The following is a 10,645-nucleotide window of genomic DNA, read 5'->3' as shown; positions in this document are numbered from 1 at the left end:
TCGAGTGACAGCACTGACGACATTATCACTGATGACATCACTGATGACATCACTGACATCACAATTGGTGATTTCAACACCGATGACATCACAATTGCTCGAGTGATATCACTGATGACATCACTAACAATTGCAAAAGGAAGAAATCCATTGTAGAAGCGGCACATGTACCTGTTTCTGTAACAACAGCACGCTCAGGAGACCAGAATGCAATGCAGATACAAGACCTGTGTGTCTTGAGTAAGGGCGACTCACATTTACTTGATGGAAAGAACTCTCTTGCTCTCACTATTACTACAGTATAACTACAATTGGGTGCTCACTGATGACATCACTCACTGATTGACATCATAACATACTCATAACATGACATCATCATCACAACATAATGGCATCATAAAAATATGACATCATAAAATTAAGAGATCATAGCATTATGACATAATCAGTGATTTATATGTCATCGACATTGTGATATGATCAGTGATGTCAGACTGAATTGTGATGTGAGAGGAACTGAGAAGTTGGATATCTGAGAAGAAGGAAGAATTGAAGCATTGATCGTTCCAGAGAGACAGAATTTACTGAATGTAGGGAAACAGTGGATTGATAAATCCAGAAGGAGGCGCTAATGAAACATAAAGGATGCCAACTGCGATAAAACACCACAGAAGAAGAATTATAGCCTCAGACTGATGACATCATCACTGATGTCATCAATTATGTCATCAGTGATGATGTCATCAGTGATGTCACTGATGATGTCATTGATGACATCATCACTGTGATGTCATCAGTCTGAGCCTATATAAGTCCAGGGCCCCGTTCCAATACCCATACTTCCATACTATTTAGTAGGCAAAAAAAGATTTAGTATGTCCCAATACATAGTATGTCAGATGCAGTATGCCAAGAGTACCAGGATGTTGTACTACATCAGCTCCTATTTCGGAGTATGCATCGATGCATGCTTCACCAGCCAATCTTCCCCACAATCCTTTGCGCAGCAGGAAGTTATGTCTTCTTCTTCTTCTAATGTTTTATGGCGGTTGGCAAACAACTTTTTGTGCATTACCGCCACCTACTGGAGTTACGTCGCACTGACTGAGCTGCGTGTTCATGAATGAGATAATTAACTTTAAGAAAGCCTTGAAATATGTTAAAACCAAACAAGCATGGTGTGTACCAAAACATGCATATCTTGATTCCTGTTTAGAACTCTGACTTAATGTTTTTGCTTTATTTATTTTATTTTGTTTATTTGATTGTCTGTTCCAATTTTGTAAATGTTTAGTCTGAATTTTTTGTATAATGTACTGTTTGTTACTGCCAGACTTTGTTTATTGAAAAAAAAAAAAAAAAAAAAAACTCAAATGTGGCGCTGCGGACGTCGGCGGAAGTGAGCAAGAGGTCGGAGTTCAGGAAGCTCACGTGACGACAGATGTAGTGTGTCCCAATAGTATGCATTTTGCGTGCATGCTGCACACTACAATCCATACTTTGTGAGGGCAGCGGCAGTACATACTACAAGAAAGAAGTACAAGTATGGGTATTGGAACGGGGCCCATGAGTTCCACTGAGCTAAAGTGCTAGCAGCCCAATGGCATCAATAGAGTGGGAAAGTAATGATGAAGCAGTGAGCGAGGCAGCAGAAGTGTCCATTTGTGACCCCGTGCTGTGCAGCGAGGAAGAGGAACGCCAGGCCCCCCTCTCCCTGGAGCTTCTGTACCATGGAGCCCAAAGCACGAGCCCTAGCGACTCTCTCATGGTGGCTGTGAACTGCCTGATGATGGAGACTGGATTCACTCCTCAGGGCTGTGAGATGAAGCCTGGCCAGATGCCCAGTGGGTGGAGGGCAGCAAGAGGACTGTACAAACTACATTACAACCACCCTCTGTGTGACCACAGCCTTGCAATGGTGGTAGCTGTGACCATAGGGCCCACGCTTGTCATCAATGCTATACTGAAGACGAATGAGACAGCGCATGCAGTGCGCACACTGTCTGTGAATCCATCCCGCTATGTGACGGCTGAATTTAAAGGAGAAAGTGCAGCAGCAGCCTTCAAAGATCTGAGCAGACTGTCACAGATCTTCAAAGACCAGCTGGCGTACCCGCTGATAGCTGCAGCGAGAGCAGCCATGGATCTGCCGCCGCTCTTTGGCCTGTGTGCGCTCCCGCCTGAGCTGCTCCTCATGGTGCTGAGGCTGCTGGACGTCCGGTCCCTGGTGACGCTGTCCTCAGTCAGCAGCAGGGTTGGGTAGGTTACTTTTAAATAGGAATCCCTTAAAGTTACTTGTTACTTGTTAAAAATTGTACTTAGTAACGTAATCCGATTACCACTATTTAAAAGTAAAGTAGGGATTACTTTCAGTTACTTTTGGATTACTTTTTTTTTTTTAATCCAGGAATGTCCCATTGGGATACAAGATCTCTTCTTCCAGGGAGTCCTGGTCAAGAGTCCTGGCTAAAACCCTTATTTAACTAGATGAAGCATGTTTTACCATTGATAACCAGATAAGAATGTTTATACCAACATGAAGTTAAGGAGAATACAACAAGTTATTTTTAAGACCACTTTAATTTACGTTATGGGTATTTTTCATGATGTGGAGTGGAAGACGCAGCTTGTTGCTTTAATCTTGAAACACGACGTGAAACACTAAGTGAAAGTAAAAACCTCTCGCCCCATGCAGAGTTGGCATGCAGATTTTCCACTGCCTGGCAGCTCGTAACGTTCAGCTGATAGCCCCACACACAAGCGCCTTCCACATGGATTCTACTGAAAATATCATTTTCAGTAGAATCCGTGTGGAAGACGCTTGATCTGTCTAAACACTGAGCGAACGTAAAAGTGAAATGCTTGTTATATTTCCATGACGTGGTGAATGCACTCGTGGGAGGAGGCACCACAGGCGCTGGTGCCTCTGTCATCATGTTTGCTGCCTGCAGCTGCTGCTGTTGCTCCGCCTCGCTCGTCCTCATCTGTCCCAGCATGCATTGGGCTTCTCCATTTCGCTACTAAATAGCAACCAAATGAGCCGAAATAAAGGTCGATCTAAATAATGTGTAATGGTAACACAACCTGCAATTGTAGGACATTTCAATATTGGACCAAATAAAACATCGAAATGAAAACACCGCCCTATGTGAAACATATATGTCATCCTGGGCCTATATATACCCCTCGTTGATTTAACGTTATTTAGATAAGTGACAGCGTAACGCGCTTCTACTGTCATGTGCTATACTGTGATGTGGGCAACACCGTTTTTTGTTGTTATTTTGTAAAATTAATGAAGAGGCAAGGGCGAATGTAATCCCGCCTGTAACGTCGTTACTATACCCCCGTTACTGTAATCTAGATTACACATCTTAAAATGTACTGTGACAGATTACAGTTACCGTTTTTTTGTAATCAGATTACGTAACGGCGTTACATGTAATCCGTTACTCCCCAACCCTGGTCAGCAGGCACTTCCACAGCACCACAGGAGACACCACACTGTGGAGACACATCTACCACCGCGACTTCAGGGCTCGAGATCCCAGCAGATCCATAAACACAGACTGGAAAGAACTTTACAAAAGGCAGTACAAGGAAAGGGAGGAAAGGAGGTACCATATGCCGAGATGGACCATCTACGACGCAGGTCCCACGTGGTGGAGGGCACCGTTTGGCCAACAACAGCTTTAGCTCAGGAGGTAGAGCGGGTCGGCCAATGACGCAAGGGTTGGTGGTTCGATCCCCGCCCCCTCCCAGCTGCTGTCGCTGTGTCCTTGGGCAAGACACTTAACCCTCCTTGCTCCCGATGGTGTGTAGGCACCCTGCGTGGCAGCCTGCCGCCATCGGTGTATGAATGGGTGAATGTAGACTACCTACTGATTGTAAAGCGCTTTGGATAAAAGCGCTATATAAATGCAGGCCATTTACCATTTACCATTTACCTTCGTTCTTCCCTATATGAACCCCTTCAACCTCTTCCACCCCGACCTCTAGTTCCCCCCCAACGACCCCTTCCCCCCGTACCCACCGGGCATCATCGGCGGCGAGTACGACCAAAGAACCAACATCCCCCATGGCCCCCTGCCTCGCCCACGGGGTGACATTGGTCCACCTCTGGGTGGCAACCCCACAGGAGGTCTCATTGGACGACGCGGACACAGACCCACAAGAAGTCGTCGGGCCTCAGATATCCATCGTGGCTTCATCTGATTCTGCACCTTGTTTTCAGGACCAATAAATCTTCATCTGCAAAAAAAAAAACATTTCTAGTTTATTTCGCGTGCTCAAACCATGGGCGCACTTTTTTGGGTGTTTGGCTGTATTTCTTCTCCACAGTGATATCACTTGAACCATTGTGACATCACTGTCATAATGTCTATGTGGGTGTGAAGGCCTAAATATGTAAAGAAAAAACATTTCTGAACCAGATAAATGCTAGACCCCTGAAAAGAGTTTTGGCAAATCTTTGAGGCGATCGAAGCAATGGTGCGGACGGACGGACGGACGGACGGACGGACGGACGGACGGAGACACACACACACACACACACACACACACACACACACACACACACACACACACACACATATCTATCATTTCTGATAACATCAGTAGCTTAGCGTTAGCTTGTTAGCTAATCTAAAGCTGTCGGCCATTTTGCCCACGTTAATCCCACCACGTGCCCGACGTACAGCCAATCACAATTCCCTGGGTGTGAATCTGCTGAGCGCTGGGTGGTCGAATGAGGCTCGGTCTGCTAGCAAGAACAGTATAACCTCCTATATAGAAAATGCTAAGACCACACTGTAATTTTGTCAGTGATATAAATTGTCTCAATCAAAAGTTGCATATTAGTCACAGCATCATTTGTTGTCAAACGTGCTGCTTTTACAGTAGGAATGATGTGCTTCATGATAATAATAATAATAATACATTTTATTTGGAGATGCCTTTCAGAACACACAAGGTCATCATCGTACAGTAAATAAGAAAAAGACAAGCATTCTAAAAGATCATACTCAGGTAAAAACACCAACATAATTAAAATACGACAAGCGTAGATAAAAGAAAAGACACGAGATACACAGGGGAGGCAGATAACAGAGTGCTGTAAGAGATTAACGTGAGTAGGCCAGTTTGAACAGTTGGGTTTTGAGGTGGGATTTGAATGGCGGTGATGGAGTCAGACTGTCAGATGTGTGGGGGCAAGGAGTTCCAGAGTCTGGGTGCAGAGCAGCTGAAGGCCCTATAGCACCCATAGTACTGAGGCGAGAGGGGGGGGGGGGGGGGCTCAGGAGGTCAGCTGAGGAAGAGCGGAGGGAGCGGGAAGGGGGGTATTCCTGGAGGAGGTTGGAGAGATAGGTTGTGTATAGGCTTTGTAAGTGAGCAGGTTTAATGCTTGTTAAATACATTTAGTTAACATGGTGTTTCTTGTTTGAATTCTTCTGGTTCTCACACAGAAGAATAACAACAACAACAAGGTGCTGATTGGCAGTCGGTTACCTGCGTCGGTGCAATTCCGGCTCGGCTACAAGATCGGCTCAGGCACACATTGTGATTGGCTGTATGTCGGGCACGTGGTGGGATTAACGTGGGCAAAATGGCCGACAGCTTTAGATTAGCTAACAAGCTAACGCTAAGCTGCTGATGTTATCAGAAATGATAGGTGTGTGTGTGTGTGTGTGTGTGTGTGTGTGTTTGTCTCCGTCCGTCCGTCCGTCCGTCCGTCCGCACCATTGCTTCGATGGCCTCAAAGATTTGCCAAAACTCTTTTCAGGGGTCTAGCATTTATCTGGTTCAGAAAAGACATGTTTTTTCTTTACATAATTAGGCCTTCACACCCACATAGACATTATGACAGTGATGTCACAATGGTTCGAGTGATATCACTGTGGAGAAGAAATTGGCTCGTCCGATGTGGTGCGCGCATGAGATTTGATGAGTTTGGCCACAAACACCCAAAAAAGTGCGCCCATGGTTTGAGCACGCGAAATAAACTAGATTTTTTTTTTTTGCAGATGAAGATTTATTGGTCCTGAAAACAAGGTGCAGAATCAGATGAAGCCACGATGGATATCTGAGGCCCGACGACTTCTTGTGGGTCTGTGTCCGCGTCGTCCAATGAGATGTTGGTTCTTTGGTCGTACTCGCCGCCGATGATGCCCGGTGGGTACGGGGGGAAGGGGTCGTTGGGGGGGAACTGGTTGTCGGGGTCGAAGAGGTCGGGGTAGAAGGGGTTGAAGGGGTTCATATAGGGAGGACCGAAGGGGTTGATAAAGGGAGGAACCAAGGGGCGGGACATGCGTGGACGGTCGATCTCGCGCATATGGTACCTCCTCCTTTCCTCCCTTTCCTTGTACTGCCTTTTGTAAAGTTCTTTCCAGTCTGTGTTTATGGATCTGCTGGGATCTCGAGCCCTGAAGTCGCGGTGGTAGAGGTGTCTCCACAGTGTGGTGTCTCCTGTGGTGCTGTGGAAGTGCCTGCTGACTGAGGACAGCGTCACCAGGGACCGGACGTCCAGCAGCCTCAGCACCATGAGGAGCAGCTCCGGCGGGAGCGCACACAGGCCAAAGAGCGGCGGCAGATCCATGGCTGCTCTCGCTGCAGCTATCAGCGGGTACGCCAGCTGGTCTTTGAAGATCTGTGACAGTCTGCTCAGATCTTTGAAGGCTGCTGCTGCACTTTCTCCTTTAAATTCAGCCGTCACATAGCGGGATGGATTCACAGACAGTGTGCGCACTGCATGCGCTGTCTCATTCGTCTTCAGTATAGCATTGATGACAAGCGTGGGCCCTATGGTCACAGCTACCACCATTGCAAGGCTGTGGTCACACAGAGGGTGGATGTAATGTAGTTTGTACAGTCCTCCTGCTGCCCTCCACCCACTGGGCATCTGGCCAGGCTTCATCTCACAGCCCTGTGGAGTGAATCCAGTCTGCATCATCAGGCAGTTCACAGCCACCATGAGAGAGTCGCTAGGGCTCGTGCTTTGGGCTCCATGGTACAGAAGCTCCAGGGAGAGGGGGGCCTGGCGTTCCTCTTCCTCGCTGCACAGCACGGGGTCGCAAATGGACACTTCTGCTGCCTCGCTCACTGCTTCATCATTACTTTCCAACTCCATTGATGCCACTGGGCTGCTAGCACTTTGGCTCAGTGGAACTCATGGACTTATATAGTCTCAGACTGATGACATCACTGATGACATCATCACTGATGACATCATTGATGACTAGTAGGACTGGTAGTTTTTCTGTGTCTAATAGGTTAAGGAAACCTTTTGTTATTAATTCAAATCTTTTCAAATGTGCTTCTCTAACATGTTTATATTTTTCACATTTGGTGAGAAGTGTAGCTCTGTCTCAGGTTCACTGAGGGTGCAATGACTGCAAAGCCTTTGCTCTGCAGGGAGCCAGGTTTTCCTGTGTCTCCCCTTTTCAATAGCAAGGCTGTGCTCACTCAGTCTGTACTTTGTCAAGGTTCTTTTGAGTTGTTGACCAAAACAACTGGTCAACCATGCTCAAATAATCTGCTATGGTGTACTGTCGATTTAGAGCCAGATAGCACTGCATTTTGCTCTGTGCTTTTGTTTGTGTTTGCCAATAGGTGAGGTAGTTCTGTTTGAACTGTTTTGTAATTTGATTGAGTCTGATTGGTGATGTGTTCTGTTCCTGGGCTGTGTTAAGAGAGCAGGTTTGTGGACTCAGCCTCAGGATCAGTTGGGTAAGGGTGCTCCTATTGCTCAGCTCTTGGCATTGCAGGGCTTGGTAATGGTACGAGAGGGGGTCACTTCGTTTTAGGTGTCCAAAATTTAATTGCTCTTTTTTGTATTTTTTGTATTAGTGGGTATTGGCCTAATTCTTTCTCCCTCTCTCTCTGTCTGTCTCCCTCTCTCTCTCTCTCTCTGTCTCCCCCTTTCTCTGTCTGTCTGCCTCTCTCTCTGTCTCTCTCTGTCTCCCTCTCTCTGTCTCCCTCTCTCTCTGTCTCCCTCTCTCTCTCTCTCTCTCTCTGTCTCCCTCTCTCTCTGTCTCCCTCTCTCTCTGTCTGTCTTTCTCACCACATGCATGATGTGAGTGACAGCGGGCTGACCTCCAGCCAGGGGAGGATGTTGGACAGACAGCTTGAAGACAGGGGGCTTTCCCTGGGTGTGAATCTGCTGAGCGCTGGGTGGTCGGATGGGGCTCGGTCTGCTAGCAAGAACAGTATAACCTGCTATATAGAAAATGCTAAGACCACACTGTAATTTTGTCAGTGATATAAATTGTCTCAATCAAAAGTTGCATATTAGTCACAGCATCATTTGTTGTCAAACGTGCTGATTTTACAGTAGGAATGATGTGCTTCATGATAATAATAATAATAATACATTTTATTTGGAGATGCCTTTCAGAACAGACAAGGTCATCATCGTACAGTAAATAAGAAAAAGACAAGCATTCTAAAAGATCATACTCAGGTAAAAACACCAACATAATTAAAATACGACAAGCGTAGATAAAAGAAAAGACACGAGATACACAGGGGAGGCAGATAACAGAGTGCTGTAAGAGATTAACGTGAGTAGGCCAGTTTGAACAGTTGGGTTTTGAGGTGGGATTTGAATGGCGGTGATGGAGTCAGACTGTCAGATGTGTGGGGGAACCATAAAGGGAGCCATAAAGAGGCCGGACATGCCCCTTGGTACGCGCATATGGTACCTCCTTTCCTCCCTTTCCTTGTACTGCCTTTTTTTTTTTTTTTACTTATGATTTTATTGATCTTTCAATAAACATATAAAACAAACAAAAAACATAGATAACACAAAACAGATGGTATATTCGTACAAACATATAGGCATTCATTCACATATACATTTCCAGTTTTATACATGATTACAAATAATGTTTAAATTAGCTTTCTTCAGTTACAGGTGGCAAAGACTTTGAGACAATAAGATTGATAGAAAAAGGGGGAAGAGGGGGAAGAGGGGGGAGAGGCCCCCATTCTTTAAGTGTCCTTAGTCGTTTCTTCTACATAATCGATCCATTTTCCCCATTTCTTCTCAAATCCCACTACATTTAGTCTTAAGATGAAAGTGAGTTTTTCCATTTGAAAAATGTCAGTGACTATTTGAGACCAATTTTCCATGCTTGGAGGATCCGTTTGCAGCCATTTACGTGTTATGGCCTTTTTCCCTGCCACTATAAAGACTTTCAATAAATAAGCATCACTCCTCGGGATGTCATCCGGAATGTCCCCTAGGCACAGGGTAAGACAAGTATTCGGTATTTGTAATTTCAAGATCTCTCGTATTTTGTCACAGAGACCACTCCAAAAAGGCACCACTCTTGGACACCCCCAAAAAACATGGAAATGGTTAGCCCCCCCCCCCACACAGTTCCTCCAGCATGTTTGTGGAATTCCTAGCTGCATTGATTTAACTTTGGGAGTAATGAAAAAACGTGTCATAGCTTTCCAGCAGAATTCTCGCCAGGTATTGGAGCTTGTAGTTGTGAATTGGGTATAGCAAATATTTGACCATTGTTCAGCAGTAATTTCAGTACTCAGTTCCTTTTCCCATCATTCCCTAATATAGTCTGTTGTATGTTTTCTAGAACCATTAATGCTTTGGTACAACCTCGACACTATTCCCCTTGTCCCCTTTGTATATGTCTGTACTAGTAATTCTATCAATGGACTTGGTTTTACATGAGGACCTTGTTCTTGGATTTCGTGAAGAAAGTAATTTCGTAACTGTAAATATCTGTGGAAATCCAAATTCTCTAATTTATACTCGTCTTTCAGAGCTTGAAAGTTCTTCAGTTTATCTCCTTCCATTATTTTACAAAAAGCTGTAATCCCCCTGTTACACCATGATTTAAATCTTTGATCCATCTTCCCTGGGACAAACGCTGTATCGTGTGCTATCCATCTTAGTTTCTTTGATTGTTTTTCTATCTTTAGTTGCTTGACAATGGTAAACCAATTCTGAAGGGTAAAGGTTGTGATTGGGTCTAGTTTATCGAATTTGGACTTGGCTAGCTTTTTATCTCCCAGTAGAGCTTGTATAGGTATTTCCAGCCTGCTTGTTTCCATAACCTTCCATTTAGCCACTACTTCTCCGTCACACCAAGACACAAGTGGTTTGAGTTGTGCAGCAAAGTAGTAGTCTCTGAGACTCGGTAGAGACATCCCTCCTCTGTCTTTGCTCAGTGTGAGCGTAGTACTGTATATCTAATTCTTGGTTTTTTACCATTCCAAATGAACCTCGATATTTGTTTGTCCCATTCATTGAATTGCTTAGGGGGGATTTTAACTGGCAGGGACATAAAGAGGTACAGTAATCTTGATACAGTAGGATATTCATTTTAATGGTCTCAATTCTGTTACTGAAGTTTAATGGGAGCAGAGACCATCGACTTAAATCGTCTTTTATTTTGGTGTTAATAGGGACATAATTCTTTTCATATAGGTCACCCAAATCTTGCGTTATCCAGACCCCCAGGTATTTTATGGCTTTAAGGTTCCAATTAAGTGGGAAGTTCTGTCTAATACTAGTTGGTGGGGTGAAGTCAAGGGATAAAACCTGCGTTTTCTGGATATTTAGCTTATAACCGGAATACCTGCCATATTCCTCAAGGAGATCAAATAGAGTGGGCAGGCA

General features: G+C 44.9%; 1 protein-coding gene across 1 annotated transcript; it reads right to left on the bottom strand.

Annotated features, from left to right (window-relative positions):
* Positions 1-6,031: 6,031 nt before the first annotated feature.
* Positions 6,032-7,126, bottom strand: LOC310784924 (F-box only protein 7-like; the record flags this gene model as incomplete). Its single annotated transcript, XM_083645950.1, has 1 exon — positions 6,032-7,126. The coding sequence occupies one exon, from the start codon at positions 7,124-7,126 to the stop codon at positions 6,032-6,034; it is 1,095 nt and encodes a 364-aa protein (XP_083502076.1).
* Between the last annotated feature and the right edge of the window lie 3,519 nt (positions 7,127-10,645).

The sequence above is a fragment of the Poromitra crassiceps genome, assembly GCF_964638095.1.
Source record: "Poromitra crassiceps genome assembly, chromosome: 11".
NCBI lineage: Eukaryota > Metazoa > Chordata > Actinopteri > Beryciformes > Melamphaidae > Poromitra > Poromitra crassiceps.
The sequence above is the reverse complement of the archived record's forward strand: the minus strand, read 5'-3'. Positions and strand labels throughout refer to the sequence as shown.